Source organism: Takifugu rubripes, chromosome 20, assembly GCF_901000725.2.
Source record: "Takifugu rubripes chromosome 20, fTakRub1.2, whole genome shotgun sequence".
Classification (NCBI taxonomy): Eukaryota; Metazoa; Chordata; class Actinopteri; order Tetraodontiformes; family Tetraodontidae; genus Takifugu; species Takifugu rubripes.
Window position 1 is genome coordinate 15,110,983 of NC_042304.1, and position 25,090 is coordinate 15,136,072.

At 42.3% G+C, this 25,090-nt stretch overlaps 1 protein-coding gene and 1 long non-coding RNA gene across 4 annotated transcripts; both read left to right on the forward strand.

Moving 5' to 3' along the window:
* The first annotated feature begins 365 nt into the window (after positions 1 to 365).
* Positions 366 to 25,041, forward strand: LOC115247326 (trace amine-associated receptor 8c-like). 3 transcript variants are annotated; one of them, XM_029828692.1, is made up of 4 exons: positions 374 to 511; positions 729 to 832; positions 1,169 to 1,251; positions 1,355 to 1,435. In XM_029828692.1, the coding sequence occupies exons 1-4, from the start codon at positions 408 to 410 to the stop codon at positions 1,418 to 1,420; spliced, it is 357 nt and encodes a 118-aa protein (XP_029684552.1). In that variant the 5' UTR covers positions 374 to 407; the 3' UTR covers positions 1,421 to 1,435. The 3 variants fall into 3 exon arrangements, with proteins under 3 accessions (XP_029684551.1, XP_029684552.1, XP_029684553.1); XM_029828693.1 differs by having other exon boundaries at positions 729 to 786; XM_029828691.1 differs by lacking the exons at positions 1,169 to 1,251; positions 1,355 to 1,435 and adding an exon at positions 23,910 to 25,041 and having other exon boundaries at positions 366 to 487.
* Positions 22,318 to 22,969, forward strand: LOC115247327 (uncharacterized). Its single transcript, XR_003886385.1, has 2 exons — positions 22,318 to 22,600; positions 22,785 to 22,969. It is a non-coding gene; the product is annotated as an uncharacterized lncRNA (long non-coding RNA).
* Positions 25,042 to 25,090: the final 49 nt, after the last annotated feature.

The following is a 25,090-nucleotide window of genomic DNA, read 5'->3' on the forward strand; positions in this document are numbered from 1 at the left end:
ATAAAAAGCTGCCGTGATAAAAACATCCCGATTCTCTTTTTCTTCACCATCTATTAAACTGTTGTTGTGAATAATTTACAGTCTTCTGATTTAAAGCATATTTGCAAACCTTTGCACTTATGATGTATATGAAGGCTGGGCAAACTACAGAAATCTGATTTGCACCAAGGGGAATTTGTAAAATCACAGTCTAGAAATTGTGGCTGCTTTATTCCCAGTATATTAGGTCGACCGGGTGATAGACAGCCACTTTGTAGGAGGTAGAATGGTTGCAAAGGAAGGACAGAGCAGTGGGAGGGCAAAAACAAAGATGGCAATGAAGGTGGCAGTAAGGATAAATATTCCATCTGAGGGTACCTCACTTCACAGCAACACTGTGACACCAGTGATGTCACTGGAAGACGGAGATGGCTACATCTCTCCATTCAACACCTCCTGCAGACTCATGTCTGATGCTTGGAAATCCACTCTCATCAGTGCAGCTCTGGTCTGCCTTGCTCCTCTCACTGTGGTGCTCAATTTAATAGTTGTTGTCTCCATTTCTCATTTCAGGCAAAGACACTCTCTTGAATTATAAGTTGCATTAGTTCAACTAATTTTTTTTTACCAAAAAAGTAGCATAGATTTGAGCTAACCTTTTATATGACTGAAAGTAGGATATTACTTGCAGTTTTCTATGTAAATGTGTGATTTAAGTGGGAGACATTAACAATCATCTCTGTCTTTAGGCATTTCCAGACGACCACCAATATCATCCTGCTCTCCATGGCAGTGTCTGACCTTCTGGTGAGCCTTGCCATGATGCCGCTCATGATCGTCACCCTGGATTCCTGTCAGTGCATTAGTTCATTTATATGCTTTCTTTCCCACCTGCTAAGCTTTGTCCTCACCTCTGCCTCTATTGGGAACATGGTGCTGATATCAGTAGATCGTTATGTGGCCATTTGTTACCCTCTGCGTTATTCCTCCATCAAACCAAGTACAGTTAAAATCTGTGTGTCTGTGTGTTGGATCAGTTCTATTATCTACAATCTCATACTTCTAAAAGATAACCTTTTAAACATTGATTCCAGTTCCTGCAACAAGAAATGCCCACTTTTCATAAATTACATTTTATCTATTGCAGATATAATCATCACATTTTATGGCCCTCTAACTGTGATTATAGTTCTCTACACCAGAGTGTTTGTGGTGGCTGTCACACAGGCACGTGCCATGCGGTCTCAGGTTTCAACAACTGGGTCAAAAGCTGTGAGTGCAATGAAATCAGAGTTGAGAGCTGCGAGAACACTCGGAATTGTCATTCTCTTTTTCTTCATTTGTTTTTTCCCCTATTTCATTTCTTCTATAATAGGACAAGACACAAGTACTGAAGCTTCAACAGTTCAAATTTTTCTGTTCTATTGTAATTCTGCAATAAATCCTATCATCTATGCTTTTTTCTATCCCTGGTTTCGGAAGACAGCTAAACTCCTCCTGAGCTGCAAATTCTGTAAACTGTGACCAGGAGTATGTCGATGAGAGCATATAGGCTGGCACATGTTCGTAGCTTTTCTGGTGGTGAACAATGAACAGTTCAAAAGCTCAAAGACAGAAAATCAATGATTATCGTGAATAATTATTATTAATTCATGGCTCTCGTGTTTCTGATTCCATGGTGTTTCACACAGATCTTTGCTGAATATGAATCAAACTGTTTGTAACAAATAAATTTCCAAGTGTTTTCAATTTGAGACTGATTGGTTGAATGGAGACAACTTTGGAGCCTGAAGTGTTGTTTATCCATTTAGGCTTTACCACAGGCTACTCCCCGGATCTGTCACCCGCTCATCACACTGTTCCTGGAATACTGTCATTTGTATAAATTTCAATGGAATATTCAACCACACTGATTCTTTTGTTAATGTTAAATATATGTCAAATAAAGTTGCATTTCTATATTAAAAATAAGATAAAGATGTTGTATATTTTAGCTTTATTCCACTTTCTGTGCTTACAGTATAAACTTCAATAGATTAGTTTTTAATTTCTTGAATGTGTCTTGAGAATAATCGCTGTCAAAACATCAGTTTAAACATGAATGATTTGACAAACTAACAACCTCGTTCGTCAGTTTGAAAAGAGTAATTATGATCAGTGAGAAGTGGGCAGAGAAGAACACCTGAGAAATAGTTATGAATATATATTCCATTCTTATTCCATGTCGGTTTACTCAGAGGTCAGCTGTTCTCTTTAACAGCATACTTTGATGACACTCATGTCCTTGTCCATCAAGAATGTATACATGTCATGCACATAAATGTTTTTTTGTCATACATGCAGTTGTGATTGCAGAACTTTAATTAGATGGGAATACATTCAGTTAAAATAAAATTTGTCAATACATACTGAGACATTTAATTGGGCCTTTTTCCAGCATAAGTTTTTGACTCATGACTTTCACCCTTCACTAAAATCGGACCCATTAAATTTTTTATTGTTAAATTAGTTACTTAAAAAGCAATCCACTATTTTCTTATGCAGTGACGTTAGTGTTCAGATTTAGATTTTTTTCAAGAGTGAACAGGTCTGCAGTTTGGATTTTTGATAAGGGCTCAGTATGGAAGTCTTGCACCAAGTGAAACCAGAAACAGGACCCAAAATGCAAACACAGGCAATCCTGACCGTGAAAAAATGTAATTTTCAAAATAAGGCTGACAAAAAGGGTAAAGATGCAATAGGTGGAAAATGTACAGGCGAGTGGGGCTGATTAGAGCAGCATAAATTGGAACACAAGACAAAGGTGAGGCAGGTAAAAACTCACAAAGAAGATGGACTATCAAAAATACAACCTCAAAATATCCTCACGAAAAGGGAGCTAAGCATTAACACTGAAGAGCAGTAATGATCTGGAGATGAGAAGAGAAACAAGCTGCTCTTTATAGGCGCAGTTCCAGTCAACCCAGACGGGCTACAGGTCAGTGAGGTGCTGTTTCAGACCTGCCTGCCAGGGAATGGGAAAACAAGAAAAAACAAAATACACTGAATCATTACATTGCCCTCCTCCAACAAGTGTCTCCAGGTGAATAGTTACGCTTGTCCGTGGTCTGTGTGAACGACCCGGCTCAAGTCAGGATCCAGAATAGAGTGAACCCGTGGCACCCATGAGTGCCCCTCAGGACCACATCCCTCCCAGTCCACCAAGTATATGCCCCGGTGGTGAATGTCAACAAGGCGGTGAACAGAGTAGACAGGGTCATGAGACGGGGAGAGGGGGTTCAGAAGGAGGCCACAAGTCACTCGTGACAACTGGCTTATTTTGAGACAAATGGAATGCAGGCTGGATCTTCATGTTGTCTGGAAGTGTGACTGTAGTTGGGCCAATTCAACAATTTATGGGAAAATGTGTCAATGAATCTAGGAGAGAGTTTCCACGATTCAGTGAGTAGGGGAATGTTCTTGGTTGAAAACCAAATTGACTGACCTGGGCAGTAATTGTGTACTAGGGTTTGACAACGGTTGGAATACTTAGAAGTGTTGGCTTGTGCACGCTCATGGGCCTCCTTGGGCTGCCTCCACACCACCTTACAGTGCTGGATGTATTTTCTGCACTGAATTTATGGCTAAATTTGCTTCCTGTGTAGGTAGCAGCAGAGGCTGTTACCCGAGGAAGACCTCAAAGGAGAGAGACCAGTAGCTGCCCAGGTAAGCATGTTGTGAGCATCCTCCACCCATTGAAGGTGGACACGCCAGGTCATGGGATTAGAGGCAGTCACACAGCTCAAGGAAGTGTTCAACACCTGGTTGGCTTGCTCACACTGCCCGTTGGATTGGAGATAGAAAGCAGAGGTGAGGTTTACCAAGGTGCTGAGAGCCTTGCTTATTGCACTCTATACCCAAGGGGTCTCTGAGAAATTTAGGAGGATCCTCCAAAAACATGACATACCGGTTCAGTATAAACCAAGCATCACACTCAGACAGAGGCTGGTACACCCGAAAGACAAGACACCAAGACATAAACAATGTACTGTTCTTTACGCTGTACAATGGAAGGAGGAACGCAAAGAACTGTACACTGATTAAACCAAACAAACTCTCCACATAAAAATGGCACAACACAGATGTGTCACCTCTCCAGGTCAGGTCACTTACACTTAAAGGAGAGCGGGCATTCCTTTGAGGACAGCCAAATATGGCTACTGGCCAGAGAAGACCGCTGGTTTGAGAGGGGTGTCAAGGAAGCCATCTATGTCAAATTGGAAAAAAACATCATTAAACAGATGTTTAATGATTAAGGCACTTCCTATCACCTCCACTCCTTCCAACAACAAACCAAACATTCACACCATTTCAGGAGACCTGGTGACTCACCACCATGTGAGCCAGCAGACAAAGGGGAGACACCTCAACTGAAACTAGGTGAAAGACCCTACCAACTATCTGTGTGTATTTTGTAGATAATGTTAATATATAATATAAACAGAATTTGTAAATTGCACCAAAGTAGGGACAAGATCGGTGCATCTGGAAAAGAAAAATTGAATCCACCAAATAAAAAGCTGCCCTGATAAAAACATCCCGATTCTCTTCACCATCTATTAAACTGTTGTTGTGAATAATTTACAGTCTCCTGATTGAAAGCATATTTGCAAACCTTTGCACTTATGATGTATATGAAGAGTGGACAAACTACAGAAATCTTTTTTGCACCAAGGGGAATTTGTAAAGTCAGTCTAGAAATTGTGGCTGCTTTATTCCCAGTATATTAGGTCGACCGGGTGATAGACAGCCGCTTTGTAGGAGGTAGAATGGTTGCAAAGGAAGGACAGAGTAGTGGGAGGGCAAAAACAAAGATGGCAATGAAGGTGGCAGTAAAGATAAATATTCCATCTGAGGATACCTAAACAGCTGCTGTACCTCAGCAGCGATCACTTCACGGCAACACTGATGACGGTGATGTCACTGGAAGATGGAGATGGCTACATCTCTCCATTCAACACCTCCTGCAGACTCATGTCTGATGCTTGGAAATCCACTCTCATCAGTGCAGCACTGGTCTGCCTTGCTCCTCTCACTGTGGTGCTCAATTTAGTGGTTGTTGTCTCTATTTCTCATTTCAGGCAAAGACACTCTCTTGAATTATAAGTTGCATTAGTTCAGCTATTTTGTTTTACCAAAAAAGTAGCATAGATGTGAGCTAACCTTTTATATGACTGACAGTAACATATTACCTGCAGTTTTCTCTGTAGATGTGTGATTTGAGTTGGAGATATTAACAATCATCTCTGTCTTTAGGCATTTCCAGACGACAACCAATATCATCCTGCTCTCCATGGCAGTGTCTGACCTTCTGGTGGGCCTCGCTGTGATACCGCTCATGATCGTCACCCTGGATTTCTGTTGGTGCATCAGTTCATTTATATGCTTTCTTTTTGACCTGTTAAGCTTTGTCCTCACCTCTGCCTCTGTTGGGAACATGGTGCTGATATCAGTAGATCGTTATGTGGCCATTTGTTACCCTCTGCGTTATTCCTCCATCAAACCAAGTACAGTTAAAATCTTTGTGTCTGTGTGTTGGATCAGTTCTATTATCTACAATCTCATACTTCTAAAAGATAACCTTTTAAACATTGATTCCAGGTCTTGCTACAAGAAATGCCCCTTTTCATTAAATGACATTTCAGCAATTGTAGATGTATTCATCACATTTTATGTCCCTCTAACTGTAATAATTGTTCTCTACACCAGAGTGTTTGTGGTGGCTGTCACACAGGCACGTGCCATGCGGTCTCAGATTTCAACAACTGGGTCAAAAGTTGTGAGTGCAATGAAATCAGAGTTGAGAGCTGCGAGAACACTCGGAATTGTCATTCTCTTTTTCTTCATTTGTTTTTTCCCCTATTTCATTTCTTCTTTAATCGGACAAGACACAAGTAATGAAGCTTCAACAGGTCAACTTTTGCTGTTCTTTAGTAATTCTACAATAAATCCTATCATCTATGCTTTTTTCTATCCCTGGTTTAGAAAGACGGTTAAACTGCTCCTGAGCTGCAAATTTTGTAAACTGTGAGCAGGAGTACGTAGATGAGAGCATATAGGCTGGCACATGTTCGTAGCTTTTCTGGTGGTGAAAAATGAACAGTTCAAAAGCTCAAAGAGAGAGAATAAATGATTATCATAAATAATTATTATTAATTCATGGCTCTCGTGTTTCTGATTCCATGGTGTTTCACACAGATCTTTGCTGAATATGAATCAAACTGTTTGTCACAAACACATTTCCAAGTGTTTTAAAATTGAGACTGATTGGTTGAATGGAGACAACTTTGGAGCCTGGAGTGATGTTTATCCATTTAGGTTGTATCACAGGCTACTCCCTGGACCTGTCACCCGCTCATCAGTTTTCCTGGAATACTGTAATTTATATAAATTTCAATGCTATATTTAACCACGCTGATTCTTTTGTTAATGTCGAATATATGTCAAATAAAGTTGCATTTCTATATTAAAAATAAGATAAAGATGTTGTATGTTTTAGCTTTATTCCACTTTCTGTACTTACAGTATAAACTTCAATAGACTGTTTTTAAATTTCTTGAATGTGTCTTGACATTAATCAGTCAAAATATCAGTTAAAACATGAATGATCTGACAAACTAACTTCTTAAACAACCTCGTTAGTTAGGTTGAAAAGAGTAATTATGATCAGTGAGAAGTGGGCAGAGACGAACACCTGAGAAATAGTTATGAATATAGATTCCATTCTTATTCCATGTGGGTTTACTCAGAGGTCTACTGTTCTCTTTAACAACAAACTTTGATGACACTCATGTGTTTGTCCATGTAAAATGTAATTTTGTCATGCACACAGTTGTGATTGCAGCACTTTAATAAGATGGGAATACATGCAGATGAAATTAAAATTGTACTGAGACATTTTATTGGGCCTTTTTCAGCAGAAGTTTTTGAAATATGATTGACGTGACTCTCATCTTTGACTAAGATTGGACCAATTACATTTTTTTTACTGTTAAAATATTTACTTTAAAAATGAGTCAACTATTGTCTTATGCAGTAAAGTTAGTTTTCAGATTTAAATTTACTGAAAAAGAGGACAGAGCTACAGTTTGTATAATTGATAAGACTTTAATATAGAAGTCACTATCTGTGTGTCTCATGTAGGTAAATGGTCTACAGTATAAACAGATTTTGTAAATTGTACCAAAGATGGGACAAAATTGGTGCATATGCAAAAGAATCCACCACCATGAATCCACCAAATAAAAAGCTGTTCAGAGGTTGATAATGCTAAGATGCTGACGAGCAGACACAGACTGAACCCCAACATGCAGACACGGGAGATGAAAGTGGACTTTTTAAATTTTTTACTAATCAAATGCAGACAAAATGAGTTGCTACTCCTGCACCAAATGAGGATCACCAACAACAGGGTTGGCAGACGACAAATCTTGAACAGAGATGAACTGGGACAGGTGACGCAGTCAGAATACGAGAGTTTCTCGACGAACTGGAGCCGAGCACAAAGAAGGGACCAGCCTTTAACTAGCAGTTGGCGAGACGGTGAACCACAGCTGTACCGATATGGTGGTGGGAAATGGCTCGATCACCGCTCCACTCAGTGGGAAGGAAAACAAGACACACAGGGGACAAAAAAGAGAGACAAAGCCAAGGACTCCCAATTGATAAGGACATCCTGTGTGACTTTTTCTTCACCATCTATTCAAAAGTTGTTCAGAATAATTTACAGTCTTGTAATGTAAAGCATATTTGGAAGCCTTTGCATTTATTTGTGTATGAAGGGTGGACAAACTACAGAAATCTGGTTTGTAAGTGTGATGTGAGTCAAATCATCAAGTATAAGCCAAATAATGATATGGCATAGATATGATGTTGAATATCAACAGAGTTTTTTCAATATAGATCTGGAGCTACTCTTACTCTTTAATAATAAATATTGTTAAACTCTATGAAGATTTGGATGGTTTAACTAAATGACCAACTCTCCTCTCCTGGTGTAGAGTATTTTAGTGGTGTCTCAAAAAGATCATTCCCCCTTTAGAGATGAACAATTTTCCACCACTAGAGGCAGTGTTTCAGAATCCAAACCAAGTTGTAACATCCTAGATGGCTTGTGAAATTTAGGACTGATCTAAAGCCCACATGGGGGTTCTGTTTTCCACAGGTGCTGGATCTTTGATCTTTGTTTATTTAAAAGGGGACAGTGCAATTTCATAAAACACATAATTTTACATGGTCATAAAAAGGCAGAATTAGCCAGAAGGCAACTTTTCATCTCCAGTCCCCTGGCCATGATGTTAAAAGCAATAAAATACATATACAAGAAAAAAACATGGTAAGACACCTCACATGGCACCAATACAAGAAACGCCATACTGACAACAAACTGCCAAAGGGACCACAGAAACCCACAGAATACAATTCATGATACACATTCAAACACTCACTATGCAATTAAGACATCATTTCATATCGCTTAATCACAATATCAAAATATTCCAACAGGCCTTTCTATCAGTGTTCCCTGATATATTAGTTGATACGCCACATTTAGATTTTTTTTGGTGAAGGCCTTGTTTGTTGTGAGCAGTCTAACCTCCTCGAGTACTGAGTTCTACTCACTACCACTCCTCACTGACCAAACCGACCTACTGAAAGTGCTCCTGCCCAGTGGAATGAAACAGTCACCTCTGACACAGCCTCGAGTGACATGCTCAGAGCTGTTTCTTTGGCAGATGAACTCTGCCAGAGGATCTGGAACCAAATGATGCGGTACTTTATAGATCAAATTTAAATATGCAAAGATGCAAATTCTGTCCCAGTTCAAAAGACTGTATTTTTTAAAAAAAAATTGCACAGTGATGACAGTGCCTAGGATTCTCCTCTATAACCTTAATTGCTTGTTTTTACAAGACTTCTAATGGGGGTTTTTTGCACTCTGACCAGCCTGGGACCAACTATTTAGCCAATAGTTGAATTGACTAAGAATCATAGAATGCAAGTACATTTTTGCAGCTTCGGTTGACATTTCTTTTCGAATTGTGCGAAAATTTGCAAGATTCAACTTGATTTTTTTTACACAATTTGCCAGTATGGCCTTTAATGGTTGGATGTGAAACCAAGCTGCATGGTGTGGAGGAAGGGGGAGCTGCTGTTAAGTAATGGGCAATCTGCTCTGCCACCCATTTTTCTGAGATTTTGGAAATAGCCGAAAGAATGCTTCATGGTCGTTAGTTATGCATAGAGGTTGAGTCACCGGATTTCAAGACTGGGGTAACAAGGTTAGAAAAAAGCTGAAAAAGGTTATGGATGGTATGGATAAGACTCATGTAATTAATGGCCCCACTTGAATTACAGACTCCACCAGTACTCAGATTGACTTAGCTTATATTAATAGGCCATAAAGGACCTTGAAGTTATACAACATGCTCACAGGCCTGTCTGATCACAATCTTATAATGGTCACAAGAAAATTAAATTTAAAAATGCTTCAAACCCTGAGGTGCCACTGAATCCTACAGGATACTGCAACAGGAATAACAAAATTTCCAAGATTCAGAAGTAAACTGGCATGAATTACTTACAGGCAAAATCTAGGTCAGGATTGTTCTAATTTTGCCAAAAATACAACAATTTATTATACAATTTACATGGATAATTAAACTAAAAGCTAGAAAGAATGGCCCTCCTTGGCTAAACAAATGTATTCTAACTTCCCAATTAACATTTAGGCCACCCATTATTATCACCTCTTTTGTAAAATTGAGTTGTTTCAATAGAATTTCCAGCTTTTCAAAATAATTTGCATTTGACAAAGGAGGCCTATAAGTAACCAAGAGAGTAAAAGACATTTGCTGTGACAAAGTAATGGTTAATCCAAGAAATTCTAATCCAGTTTTATCTGTAACATGTATTTCATTACAATTAAAAATGTTCATGGCAGAGATCATTACACCTCCTCCTTTGGAACTCTGACTATCATTTCTAAACATTGAATAGCAACGTACAGGTAAAATATTACTGGAGGCGAAGATTCATGGAGCCATGTTTCAGATAGGCAAAGTCAATATATAAGTCAGTGAGAACTTGATGGACCTGATCACTTTGTTTGAACGCTTCACCAGGCCGGAGACCCTTGTTCAGTTACTGATTTGGGTCTGTACCATTAGGTAAGTCTCAGCCCTACAAGAGGAATTTGCAGAGATTTTGATATAATATTGACACTTCTGAATAGTTATTTACAAGCAACTTAAACATTTTGGAAAGTGTCAAAATGGGTGTTTCTCTGCTGAGTGTATTTAAATATATTTCTAAATATATTTGCAGAATATTATGCTACACTATTTGTAATTTTTCTCGACAAAATGGATCAATGAAATAACACAGTCTAGAAATTGTGGCTGCTGTATTCCCAGTGTATTAGGTTGACCAGGTGATAGACAGTTGCTTTGGAGGAGGTGGGATGGTTGCAAAGGAAGGAGAGAGGGTGGGAAGGCAAAAACAAAGATGATAATGAAGGTGGCAGTAAAGATAAATATTCCATCTGAGGGTACCTAAAAAGCTGCTGTATCTCAGCAGTGATCACTTCACAGCAACACTCTGATGATGATGTCACTGGAAGATGGAGATGGCTACATCTCTCCATTCAACACCTCCTGCAGACTCATATCTGATGCTTGGAAATCCACTCTCATCAGTGCAGCACTGGCCTGCCTTGCTCCTCTCACTGTGGTGCTCAATTTAGTGGTTGTTGTCTCCATTTCTCATTTCAGGCAAAGACACTCTCTTGAATTATAAGTTACATTTGTATTTTTATATTTTGGTTGACTTACACCTTTAAAGTAGCAGAGATAATAACATATTTCTTGCAGTTTTCTCTGTAGATGTGTGATTTGAGTTGGAGATATTAACAATGATCTCTGTCTTTAGGCATTTCCAGACCACCACCAATCTCCTCCTGCTCTCCATGGCAGTGTCTGACCTTCTGGTGGGCCTTGCTGTGATGCCGCTCATGATCGTCACCCTGGATTCCTGTCGGTGCATCAGTTCATTTTTATGCTTTCTTTTCGACCTGTTAAGCTATATCCTCACCTCTGCCTCTGTTGGGAACATGGTGCTGATATCAGTAGATCGTTATGTGGCCATTTGTTACCCTCTGCGTTATTCCTCCATCAAACCAAGTACAGTTAAAATCTGTGTGTCTGTGTGTTGGATCAGTTCTATTATCTACAATCTCATACTTCTAAAAGATAACCTTTTACACATTGATTTTTCCAGTTCTTGCAACAAGAAATGCCCACTTTACATGAATTACATTTTATCTATTGCAGATATAATCATCACATTTTATGTCCCTCTAACTGTGATTATAGTTCTCTACACCAGAGTGTTTGTGGTGGCTGTCACACAGGCACGTGCCATGCGGTCTCAGGTTTCAACAGCCGGGTCAAAACCTGTGAGTTCAATGAAATCAGAGTTGAGAGCTGCTAGAACACTCGGAATTGTCATTCTTTTTTTCTTCATCTGTTTTTTCCCCTATTATATTTCTTCTTTAATCGGACAACACATGAATATTGAAGCTTCAACAGGTCAAATTTTGCTGTTCTTTAGTAATTCTACAATAAATCCTATCATCTATGCTTTTTTCTATCCCTGGTTTAGAAAGACGGTTAAACTCTTCCTGAGCTGCAAATTCTGTAAACTCTGACCAGGAGTATGTCGATGAGAGCATATAGGCTGGCACATGTTCGTAACTTGTGGTGGTGTAAAATGAACAGTTCAAAAGCTCAAAGAGAGAGGATAAATGATTATCATAAATAATTATTATTAATTCATGGCTCTAGTGTTTTTGATTCCATGGTGTTTCACACAGATCTTCCTGATTATGACTCAATATTGTTGTTGAATGAAGGCAACATTGGAGCCTGGAGTGTTGTTTATCCATCCAGGCTTTACCACAGGCTACACCCCTGGACCTGTCACCTGCTCATCACAGTGTTCCTGGAATACTTTTATTTGTATAAATTTCAAAGGAATATTTAACCACACTGATTCTTTTCTTAATGTTGAATATATGTCAAATAAATTTGAATTTCTACATTAAAAAAAGGATAAAGATGTCTGTTTTAGCTTTATTCCACTTTCTGTGCTTTTAGTATAAACTTCATTAGATTGTTTTTAAATTTCTTGAATGTGTCTTAACATTAATCACTGTCAAAACATCAGTTTAAACATGAATGATCTGACAAACTAATGTCTTAAACAACCTCGTTAGTCAGCTTGAAAAGAGTAATTATGATCAGTGAGAAGTGGGCAGAGAACAACACCTGAGAAATTGTTCTGAATATATATTCCAAACTTATTCTATGTGGGTTTACTCAGAGGTCCGCTGTTCTCTTTAGCAGCATACTTTGATGACACTCATGTCCTTGTCCATCAAGAATGTACAATTGTCATGCACATAAATGTTATTTGCCATAGCTGTGATTGCAGCACTTTAATAAGATGGGAATACATTCAGTTGAAATAAAATTTGTCAATCCAGACCGAGACCTTTATTTTGGGCCTTTTTCCAGCATACGTTTTTGAAATATAATTGACATGACTCCCACCCCTAACTAAGATTGGTCCAATTACAATTTTACTGTTAAATTATTTACTTTAAAAGGAGTGTACTATTGTCGCATGCAGGAAAGCTAATGTTAAGATTTAAATTAATTTAAAGTGAAGAAAGGTTTACAGTTTGGATTTTTGATAAGGGTTCAGTATGGAGGTCTTACACAAAGTGAAACTAGAAACAGGGCTCAAAATGCAGACACAGGCAATCCCAACCATAAAAAGGTTTAATTTTCAAAAAAAGACTGACAAAAAAGGTAAAGTTGTAATCGGTGGGCAATGCGCAGGCAAGCGGGGCTGATCTGAGCAGCAGCAAACAGGGAGCTACCAAAATAGGAACATAAGACAAAGATGAGGCAGGTTAAAAACTCAAAAAGAAGATGGATGTTAAGGTTTCAGTTTTAACAGGACCCGAAAGCAGGCAAGAATGCAGTGATAAAAAGTCCAAAAATAGGTTTTATTTAACAAACACAAAAATGGCAGTCCTCCTGGACTGCAGGGAAGCACTAGTTAAAACTTCTGGGGCGCACAGAGAGCTCCAGCGTGGAGCCAACACAGGAGTCGGGTTCTGCACATTTCACAAGTTCAGCAGGACGGCATGGAGATCTTAAACGAGCAGGGGAATGCACCAAAAACAAGACACCAAAACACTCTGACGCTGGTAGGCAGGCACTCCCTCCTTAAATAGGTGGCCTGATGGAAATATCCGCCAGCTGCTGCCCATCGACTCCTCCACAACCTCTGCAGGAAAAACCAAACAACCTGAAACCCTGGACCCCCTTCTACCCCGCGGTAGAAGTCACGGAGGAAGTTGTTGTCCAGGATGAAATGGCGGGGGACCCACTATCACGTTGCTGGACCGTGCCCCTCCCAGTCGACCAGGAACTGGAACTCTCGTCCCTGTCGACGTTGTACCGGTGTACGTCGGCCTGTACTGAGGGCACTGCCACCTTGTCCACCAGGACAGACAGACGGTTCAATAGGACCTCAACTGGATCCGGAAATGATTGCTGGGCTGCTGAGACTCTCTCCTCCCCTTGCCGTGATTCGGCTACCAGGAAAACTGCAGCAGCTCTCCATCTGCGGCAGAGAGCTTCACCGACCCCAGGCACTTGGACTGTGCCACCTGGCCGCGCCACACAGGTGGAACGCCCCACCTCCTTAGCTCTCCTGGTGATGTCCAGGCCAGCAGGCATGGGGCTGAGAACAGAGCGAAGGCAGTTAGTCCGACAGGCCATTCTCCAACTCACCACTCTAGCGGTCGACCAATCGATCTGGGGTTGTGGCGAGCCAGCCAAAGAGACCCGAGAATCCCTGGGGCAGAGGATGCCAGGATGAGGAACAGGCAGATCTGCTCCCGATGGGTCCTGGAGACAATGAGGGTGAGGGGTTGGGTCTGACTGTTGCCAGGACTTTGCTGTTGAGACCAAGGACGGGTCTTGGCTCAGGCAGAGTTTCGATGGGGATCCAGGCTTGCATGGCCAAGTCCTGGCAGATGAAGTTGTCGTCTGCACCGGAGTCCACCAAGAATGGTGCAGAGACAGCTTCCTGGCCCCAGAGGAGCATGCACAGCAGTGTTAAGCGGGGTGGCACGGAGTAGGAAGAGGACGCACTCGCCAGCACTCCAACGGATGTCGACGAGCCTAGTTCCTTGGGCCGGGACGTGTTATCGGCAAGGAAGCGGCCAGCCTGGCTGCAATATAAACAGACCTTCGCCGACAGCCAGCGCTACCGCTCCGCGTGGGAGAGTCGGGTTCATCCCACCTGCAAAGGTTCACCGGCGTCGTCGTTCTGAGGTGGAGCAGGGACCGGAGTTGACAATTCAATGGGAGCTCCACTTTGCCTGGATGGACTCCCCAAACTCCTCAACGGGAAGTCCCTGTCCCTCTGCCGACGTCTCTCCCGCAGACGGTTGTCCAGCAGAATCGCCAGGCTGATAAGCGTCTCAAGGATCGGCTCTCGGCGCCTCTGTGGCTGGCAGAGACGGACCCTGCTCCGCCTGTCCTGAAGTGAGCAGGTCAGTTACGCTCACGTTGAGAGTCTGGAGCGAAGTCCAAATATCCGTGAGGAGCTGGACGTGCTGACCTTACAGCCTTCCCTGAGCCTCCAGCGTACGGCACACTGCATCTTGATCGGCCGGGTCCATACTGGCCGGAGTGTTCTGTTAAGTTTTGGGTTTTAACAGGACCCGAAAGCAGGCAAGAATGCAGTGATAAAAAGTCCAAAAAGACACCAAAACACTCTGACGCTGGTAGGCAGGTGCTCCCTCTTTAAATAGGTGGCCTGATGGAAATAGCCGACAGGTGCGCCTGCCCGCAGCGCCAGCTGCTGTCCATCGCAGGAAAAACCAAATAACCTGGAACCTTGGACCCCAACAACGGACTGGTAACACTCTAAAAAATATTAAAATATTCTCACTAAAAGGGAGTCGAGTATGACCACAGATGATCAATAATGATCTGGCAATGAGAGGAAAAACAAGCTGCTCTTTAAAGTTGCAGATCCAGTCAATCCAGACGGGCTGCAGGTCAGTGAGATACTGTTTCAGACCTGCCTGCCAGGGAATGGTGAAAAAATGGTGGCTGCTGGGAGGCCTTGTAATGGGCATATGTGGTGGAGGCAGAAACAGATTCCCAAGTGTCTGCTGCCGTTGGCCACCAGAAATGTATCCGAGCAAGATTAAAGTCTGTTGCAAACTGGGGTGACAGCTAAAATGTGTCTGCCCACTGCAGCACCTGCGACAATAATAACTTGTGAAAGGACAAACAATTAGAGAGGCCATCACCTGGATCTGGCTCATGCTGCAATGCTTCTCTTATTCTTCATCGCTCCAGGTGAGTGGTGCCGCAACCCGACTTCCAGGGACGATGGTGTCTGCAGTAGCATCTACATCCTCTGAGGTATGAAGGGAGGATAATGCATCTGGTTTGGTGTTCTTGGAAACAATATGGTAGGTGATGGTGGAATTAAACCAGCTGAAGAACATGGTCTAAGAGCATGACAAGAATTCAGTCTATTTATTGTATGCCGAGTATACGCTACATTGTCGAATGTACACTAAATTCCTATGGTCTGTCCATACCACAAATCGTTGTGGACCACTCTCACGGTGCCTCCACTACACCAGATCCAACTTGACTGATAGCAACTCCTGGTTGCCAGCATTATGATTGCACTCCGGGGAGAAAGATGCCTTGAGAAGAAGGCACAGTGATGCAATTTCCTGTCTTTTCTTAAGTGCTGAGATAATATAGCTCGACCCCACTGTCTGAAGAATTGACTTCTAGCCTTGGGGAAGAGTTAGGTTCAGATATCTGACTCACCAGTGTCCCCAAACTCACGGGTGAGGCTGGTTCCTTTGGCTGTGATGCTGCAGGGGGGAAAAAAATTACCAGTCCTGTCACAATAAAGGCACACATCTGCCCGGAACCTCCAGACACTTTCCTCTAGTGTTAATCTGATGTGACCTCATTGCCTGGGTTCCTCCCCCACAGGATAGGCTGGATGTGCCGCTGACTATGTGGACTGGAGAATGTCTGGGGAACAGAGTCCTGGCAATGCAAGATGGTTGGCAAGGAGGGGCACTCGCTTGACCCACTATATGTTCCTGGTGCCGTTTCCATAGTATGTTATTCATCCGGATGACAAGAGTTGCGAGAAACTGGAGATTTGCAGGGGGATGATGGGCAGTCAAGTACTTTAATGAACACTCCCTGCAGCACAAAAGTTGATCAAATAATCAGATCAGGACCCTTGTCATAGTCCCAACAAGCGACTGGAGGCAGTTCCGGTATAACTGGAATTGTGAAAAAAACATTTTAAAAAGTTCATATTTACTTCAAAAGAACATGATACAAAAGGATGACTGTAATTCACAGCCTCTGCCCAAGCAAGGACTCTGTCCCGGAGAAGGCTAAAAAAAACTAATCTTGGTAATCTTGAGCGCAGTCTGGGCTCTTAACCAAAAAACCAGGTCTCACTGCAATAAAAAAAATCCCTCAGCACTTGTCCTGCAAACCATAAAAAGAAATGGGTACTAATCTTCTACAATACTCAGATTATCTGATGATGATCTGCAGATGATCCTGTGTTTGGTTCCTGCTTCTGTTGGGTAAGTTATTGCATCACTTCCTGTCTTCTCAGTAAAGTTCATTGGTGCACTGTGCACGGTGTGTGTTGGATTCACTTTATTTAAAATTGAATACTCGGGAAATTCTAGTTACTTGATATCAACAAGGAGAAATAATTAATTTTAAATAAATACAGGACTCCGCCAATTCAACTGATCACTAGCATTAGCATGGCCTAACCATCTGTTTCACCTGTTGTCTCACCTTGTGTCTGTTCAGTTGGTGAAATGTTTAGTTACTCTTCTGCCTCCTTTAGTGAAGGGAATAGATGCAGAAAGTGTAGTTTATTAATGGCTCTGGAGGCGAGACTTAGCAAGCTTGAGACACAGTTCCGCAACTTGGAGTTGTCTGTAGTTGCGTCAGGAAGCCAGGAGAATGTAGCTGCTGTGGAGCTTAACTCACACATTAAAATAGTCTCTGGAAGTGCATTTTTTTCACCTGAGAACCAGCGCAAAGATCAGGAAGCGACTAACGCGGCATGATCCTGAAAAGTTAGTCCATGCATTGGTTACTTCCAGGCTGGACTATTGTAATTCATTATTATCAGAGTGTCCAAACAACTCTTTAAGAAGTCTCCAGTTAATCCAAAATGCCGCAACTAGAGTTCTGACAGGTATTGACAAAAGAGATCACATTACTCCTGTACTGGCGTCTCTTCATTGGCTGCCCATTAAATTTAGAATAATTTTTTAAATTCTTCTTCTGACCTACAAGGTCCTTAGAGGCCTAGCGCCATCCTACCTGGAGGAGCTAGTGACACCTTATCATCCCTATAGACCACTCCGCTCTCAGAATGCTGGTTTACTTGTGTTCCCCAGAGTCTCTAGGGGTAAAATGGGGGGCCAACCATTTAGCTACCAGGACCCCCTGCTGTGGAACTAGCTCCCTGTCCAGGTACGGTAGGCTGACTCCATCTCTACTTTTAATATTAGACTTAAAACCTCTTTGAAAAAGTTTATTATCACTAATTCCATAGTTGCAGTTACTATCCTAGACAGCCAAAATATCATACTTAGGGTGTTGTCTAATTATTTGGTTAACATCTTAGTTATGCTGCTATAAGCCGAGGCTACCGGGGTCCAGAAACATGATTACCTGAAATGCCTTTGTCACCCCACTGGGTTATGGTTTCCTCTCCTCCTGCTTTCCCCCCCCTTAGTCATCTAAAGGTATCGCATTCATAGCTGTATGCTGACCTACTGACCTGCAACCCCGATGACCCACTTAACTCAACTCTATTGGCAGCTTATTTCAATTAATACAATGTATTTCTATGTTCTCTACCTATTCTCTCCTCTACCTGTCCTCCCCCTCCTCCTCTCTCTCTACCCAGCCGGCCATCATGAGGGTCCCTCTATATGAGCCTGGTCCTGCTCAAGGTATCTTCCTGTTAAAGGGGAGTTTTTCCTTGCCACCGTTGCTTGTTGGGGGTCAGGCCCTGGGATTCTATAAAGCGCCTTGAACAATTTTGATTGTAACAGATGCTATATAAATAAAGATTGGTTGGGTGGGTGGGTGGGTGAGTGGGTCGGTCAGTCAACAACAATCTGGTGACAAGAGGCGAAACAAAATGCTCTTTAAAACTGCAGACCCAATCGACCCCGAAGAGCTACAGTGAGGTGCTGTTTCAGACCTGCCTACCTTTGAGTTGGGAACGAACAGGGGAAAAGAAACCAAAATACATTAAATCAACAAGTCACTCTCTGTGTGTCTCGTGTAGACAATATTAATATATAATATAAACAGAAATTGTAAATTGCACCAGAGTAGGGACAAGATCGGTGCATCTGGAAAAGAAAAATTGAATCCACCACATAAAAGGCTGTCAAGAGGTTGCTAAAGACATCCCAATTCTCTTTTTCTTCACCAGCTATCAAACTGTTGTTGTGAATAATTTACAGTCTCCTAATTGAAAGCATATTTGGCAAACTTTTGCATTTATGATGTGTATGAAGGCTGTAAAAACTTGTAAAATCACAGTCTAGAAATTGTGGCTGCTGTATTCCCAGTGTATTAGGTTGACCAAGTGATGCATCACTTGTGTAACAGGTACATATAATATTGTATTATAATTACAGTTGAGAGAAGTTCTGTCTGAAATGGAAATGAGGGGCATAATCAGCAAATCCATCAGTGAATATGCCTCTCCCCTGGTGTTGGTGTGGAAGAAGTCAGGGGATTTGCGAATATGTACTGACTTTCATTGGCTTAATGCTAGGTTTGTTAAAGACGCCCATCCACTGCCACACCAGTCAGACTGCCTTGCTGCCCTTGGGGGTAACGCCTTCTTCAGCACTATGGATCTGACCTCAGGGTTCTACAACATCCCTCTCCATCAGTCTGAAAGGCATTACACAGCCTTTACTACACCTCTTGGCCTTTATGAATACAACCGCCTGCCCCAGGGCCTCTGCAACAGTCCAGCCTCCTTTATGCGGATGATGCTTAGCATATTCGGTGACCTCAACTTCTCAAACCTTCTGTGTTACCTTGATGACTTGTTGGTGTTTGCACCTTCTGTAGAGGAGTCTTTAAGCCGCCTCAGTGTTGTCTTCTCCCGGTTGAGAGCTAGTAACTTGAAGCTTTCTCAAAAGAAGTGTCATTTTCTCAGAAGGTCAGTTAGATTTCTGGGTCATGTTGTGAGCGCTGACGGTGTTTCTGTGGATCAGGAGAAGGTGAGCGCCATCTCTGGGTTTAGGAGGGAGGACTTGATGGAATCTGATGGCTGTACTCTGTCCCAGCAGAAGGTCAGATCTTTTCTCGGAATGGTCCTGTTTTATCAGCATTTCATTCCTGCATGTTCCCGTATTGCCAAGCCTCTCTATGCCTTAACAGCTGGCCAGAAGCGGAGGACTAAAGGTGGTCAGGGCCGATGTAAACCTGGAACATACAGACAGTTAACACCTCAGGATTGGTCCCCTGAGTGTGATGGAGCCTTTGAACAACTAAAAACTGCGCTCCTCGATTGTGTGGTTCTGGCTCACCCGAATTTTGATAGACCTTTTATCCTCTCCACTGATGCTTCCACTGACGGGCTTGGAGCTGTTCTTTCTCAGGTGCCGGCAGGTGAGGAGAGGGCAAGACCGGTTGCGTTTGCTAGCAAGTCCCTAAGCTGCAGCCAGGCTAAGTACCCTGCTCACAGACTTGAGTTTCTGGCTCTCAAGTGGGCAGCTTGTGACAAGTTCAGTCATTGGCTCAAAGGTCATCAGTTCACAGTCTGGACTGATAATAACCCGCTCACGTACATCTTGACCAAGCCGAAACTGGACGCCTGTGAACAGCGGTGGGTCTCCAAACTGGCTCCGTACAACTTTGACATTAAGTATGTCCCTGGCAGGCTGAACGTTGTTGCAGATGCCCTTAGTCGACGGCCTTTTGTCAAACCTTTAGCCGAGCGTCTCCTTTCTGAGCCTTACATTGATCTGTTGAAACAGGCTTGTGAAGTGAGGGAGGAGTCCGTGCAGGATGCTTTTCATCTGACCTGCCAACCTCAGTCATTGGTCGGTCCTGCTTTTTCTACTGCAGTCAATGTCTCCATGTCTGAGGACGAAGTCTCCACCGTCCTGTCAGCCTCCAATGACTGGGAGGTCGCGTCCAGACATCGTGCTGTTTCTTTGGCTGACCATTTAAGTGCGCTTGTTGGTCCTGAGCCTTGCCTGTCGTCAGCGTTGTCCAAACATGAGCTCCAGTCCCACCAGGAGAGTGATGTTGTTGTTTCCAGGGTTGCCTTCTTTGTGAACCGGAAAATCAGGCCTTCCAGACGTGAGCGTGCCCATGAAAATCAGCAGTTCCTAAGAATTTTGAAGCAATGGGAAAGGCTGGCAGTTATTGAAGGAATTCTGTATCGCGTCACTAAGGACCCTTTGACCAGGCACAAGCGCTTCCAGTTTGTTGTTCCAGAGTCCCTCAAGTCATCTGTGCTCTCTGGCATCCATGACAACGCAGGTCACCAAGGGCAGCCACGCACTTTGTCACTGGCACGTCAGCGGTTCTTTTGGTATGAGATGGAAAAGGATGTCCGCAACTATGTAAGACAATGTCCACGGTGTGTTCTCAGTAAGACTCCAGAACCATCCGCCAGAGCCCCACTGGAGAACATAAAGACCAGTGTGCCACTGGAGTTGGTATGCATTGACTTTTGGTCTGCAGAGGACAACAACAATAAATCGGTTGATGTCCTTGTTGTCACTGACCATTTTACTAAATTGGCACATGCATTCCCTTGCCACGACCAAACTGCAAAGAATGTGGCTAAGAAGCTTTGGGATGGATTCTTCTGCATTTATGGCTTTCCTCAGCATATCCATTCCGACCAAGGTGCTACCTTTGAGAGTGAGTTGGTGGCAGAGTTGCTAGAAATGGGTGGCATCATCAAATCTCATACCACACCGTACCACCCCATGGGCAATGGCATCACTGAGCGGTTTAACAGAACGTTGGGGAACATGTTGAGATCTTTGCCCCCAAGGACGAAGCAGAGGTGGCCGCAGATGATCCAGTCTTTGACATTTGTATATAATTGCACAGCTCATGAAACAACAGGTTTTGCGCCCTTCTATCTGATGTTTGGGAGGGTTCCCCGGTTACCAATCAATCTCCTCTTCATGAACGTTCTCCATGATGACTCTGTATGCGATTACAATACCTATGTCAAGTCACTTATGGAAGATCTTCGGTCCGCCATGATCTTGGCTCAAGGAAACAGCGCTGTTGAACAGAACCACCAGTCGGACCAGTACAATAAGCGGGTCAGGGGCTTACCTCTTTCTGTTGGGGACAGAGTACTGTTGGCAAATAAAGGAGTTAAAGGAAAAAGGAAGCTGTCTGACAAGTGGGAGGCGGTTGTTTATGATGTTGCTGCTTCTAAGCCAGACCTCCACATATACAAAATCCGAGACCAAGCGGGTAATGAAAAAACTGTGCATCGCAACTTACTGCTTCAGGTCAACTTCTTGCCGCTGGATGTTTCGCTGGATGTGACAAAGGCTCAGTCTGCCGTTGGTGTTGATGTTGTCCCAGAGGAACCTGGAGTATCAGTGGGGGGTAGGGAAGTTGAATCCTCCCGGCCCAGTGCCATTCCAAGTTTGAGTGAGTCTAGTGTTGACTGCACAGCATCCTGGGTCCAACAGCAGTCACCCAATGAGAGAATGGAACCTGATGTGATGTCCTGTGACTGTCCCACAGAGTTTGCTGGTCCCCCCTTGGTCCCTTGTGATGAGGTACACAAACTTTCTGATGACTTTTCTGATTTGGGTCACAACCTTACCACACAATTTGGTAGGCTTGTTAAGCCAGTCTGTAGATTGATTGAATCTATGACTCAGGTAGAGTCTTTGTTTGGCACTGAGAAAGTTCGTTCTCCTTTTGTAACTATTTGAATTTTGTGGCCTCCCCTCTTTTGATTGATTAGTGCCAGAACTTGTGATTTTGTTGGGCTACATGCTACCTATATCTAACACTCCCATGCACATTGTAAATGGTCGCTATTTTGTGGTGTAAAGGGCACCACTTATTGCCTTTTATTCTTTAAATAGGAAACTGTCTTGCAGATATCTTGGTTTTTTTTAGCAGCCAGCGTTATGTGCTTTTGGTATTTTGTGTAATTCTAGGGGGGTGAATGTAACAGGTACATATAATATTGTATTATAATTACACAAAATTGTTCTTTTGTTTATTATTGTTGAACATACCTGGTGTTTGTTTTACTGTGCTGTCTTGGTCCTCCAGTCACTTCTTCTGTATTTTATTTCTTCTTCGTGTGTCCCCCTTGGTGCACCTGTATAAATTCGAGGGTCGCGACTTCCTCTTCCCTTTTGCAATTCTCGTGTTGGGAAGAGGTCAGTCATCTTTTGTAATCCTTTGTTTTAAGTGTCTTTTTGTTATTATTTTGTCTTAATTTGTCACTCTTATAACACTACAGTTCTATTCAAGTTTATATTGAGCTCTGATGTTGCTCCGATGTAGTGTTTTATTGATGTGAACAAGTGCGATGGTGCTAACTCCATGTTGTCTTCTCTGTAGTTTGGGCTGGATCAGCAAATAGCGGCACGTGTTAATTTTGCTGTTTTATTTTGACCAGGTATGTTTTTCGTCCCTTTTGCAATTCTCGTGTTGGGAAGAGTTTGGGCTGGATCAGCAAATAGCGGCACATGTTAATTTTGCTGTTTTATTTTGACCAGATTAAACGGAGAGTGCCTCCAAAAGTTCAACTGTGTCTCGTGGCTACTCTACGCACCACAACCACAAAAATAACACAACCCAGACATACACCGGTCACACTTGGTCAACCTATGGTTGCAACCATGGTTGCAAAGAAAGGAGAGAGGGTGGGAGGGCAAAAACAGAGATGATAATGAAGGCGGCAGTAAAGATAAATATTCCATCTGAGGGTACCTCACTTCACAGCAACACTGTGACACCAGTGATGTCACTGGAAGATGGAGATGGCTACATCTCTCCATTCAACACCTCCTGCAGACTCATGTCTGATGCTTGGAAATCCACTCTCACCAGTGCAGCACTGGCCTGCCTTGCTCCTCTCACTGTGGTGCTTAATTTAGTGGTTGTTGTCTCCATTTCTCATTTCAGGCAAAGACACTCTATTGAATTATAAGTTGCATTAGTATTTTTATATTTTGGTTGATTTGCACCTTTAAAGTAGCAGTGATAATAACATATTTCTTGCAGTTTTTTCTGTAGATGTGTGATTTGAGTTGGAGATATTGACAATGATCTCTGTCTTTAGGCATTTCCAGACCACCACCAATCTCATCCTGCTCTCCATGGCAGTGTCTGACCTTCTGGTGGGCCTTGCTGTGATGCCGCTCATGATCGTCACCCTGGATTCCTGTCGGTGCATCAGTACATATTCATGCTTTCTTTTCCACCTGTTAAGCGTTGTCCTTACCTCTGCCTCTGTTGGGAACATGGTGCTGATATCAGTAGATCGTTATGTGGCCATATGTTGCCCTCTGCGTTATTCCTCCATCACACCAAGTACAGTTAAAATCTGTGTGTCTGTGTGTTGGATCACTGCTATTATCTACAGTCTCATACTTCTAAAAGATAACCTTTTACACATTAATTTTTCCATTTCTTGCAACAAGAAATGCCCTGTTTACATGAATTACATTTTATCTATTGCAGATATAATCATCACATTTTCTGGCCCTCTAACTGTGATTATAGTTCTCTACACCAGAGTGTTTGTGGTGGCTGTCACACAGGCACGTGCCATGCGGTCTCAGGTTTCAACAGCTGGGTCAAAAACTGTGAGTTCAATGAAATCAGAGTTGAGAGCTGCTAGAACACTCGGAGTTATCATTCTTTTTTTCTTCATCTGTTTTTTCCCCTATTATATTTCATCTTTAATCGGACAAGACATGAATATTGAAGCTGTTTTGCTGTTCTTTAGTAATTCTACAATAAATCCTATCATCTATGCTTTTTTCTATCCCTGGTTTAGAAAGACGGTTAAACTCCTCCTGAGCTGCAAATTCTGTAACCTGTGACCAGGAGTATGTCGATGAGAGCATATAGGCTGGCACATGTTCGTAACTTTTGTGGTGGTGTAAAATGAACAGTTCAAAAGCTCAAAGAGAGAGGATAAATGATTATCATAAATAATTATTATTAATTCATGGCTCTAATGTTTTTGATTCCATGGTGTTTCACACAGATCTTCCTGATTCTGACTCAATATTGTTGTTGAATGAAAGCAACATTGGAGCCTGGAGTGTTGTTTATCCATCCAGGCTTTACCACAGGCTACACCCCTGGACCTGTCACCTGCTCATCACAGTGTTCCTGGAATACTGTCATTTGTATGAATTTCAAATGAATATTCAACCACACTGATTCTTTTGTTAATGTTGAATACATGTCAAATACATTTGCATTTCTACATTAAAAAAGGATAAAGATGTCTGTTTTAGCTTTATTCCACTTCCTGTGCTTTTAGTATAAACTTCAATAGATTGTTTTTAAATTTCTTGAATGTGTCTTGACATTAATCACTGTCAAAACATCAGTTTAAACATGAATGATCTGACAAACTAATGTCTTAAACAACCTCGTTAGTCAGCTTGAAAAGAGTAATTATGATCAGTGAGAAGTGGGCAGAGAACAACACCTGAGAAATTGTTCTGAATATATATTCCAAACTTATTCTATGTGGGTTTACTCAGAGGTCCGCTGTTCTCTTTAGCAGCATACTTTGATGACACTCATGTCCTTGTCCATCAAGATTGTACAATTGTCATGCACATAAATGTTTTTTGCCATAGCTGTGATTGCAGCACTTTAATAAGATGGGAATACATTCAGTT

Bases quoted from the DNA above. Each gene is read 5' to 3' on its own strand.
- LOC115247326 (XM_029828691.1), top strand. From the start codon at position 408: ATGGCTACATCTCTCCATTCAACACCTCCTGCAGACTCATGTCTGATG. The intron at 488-728 runs GTCTGCCTTGCT...CTCTGTCTTTAG, and splicing joins CTCTCATCAGTGCAGCTCTG to GCATTTCCAGACGACCACCA. The intron at 833-23,909 runs GTCAGTGCATTA...TATCTATTGCAG, and splicing joins GATCGTCACCCTGGATTCCT to ATATAATCATCACATTTTCT.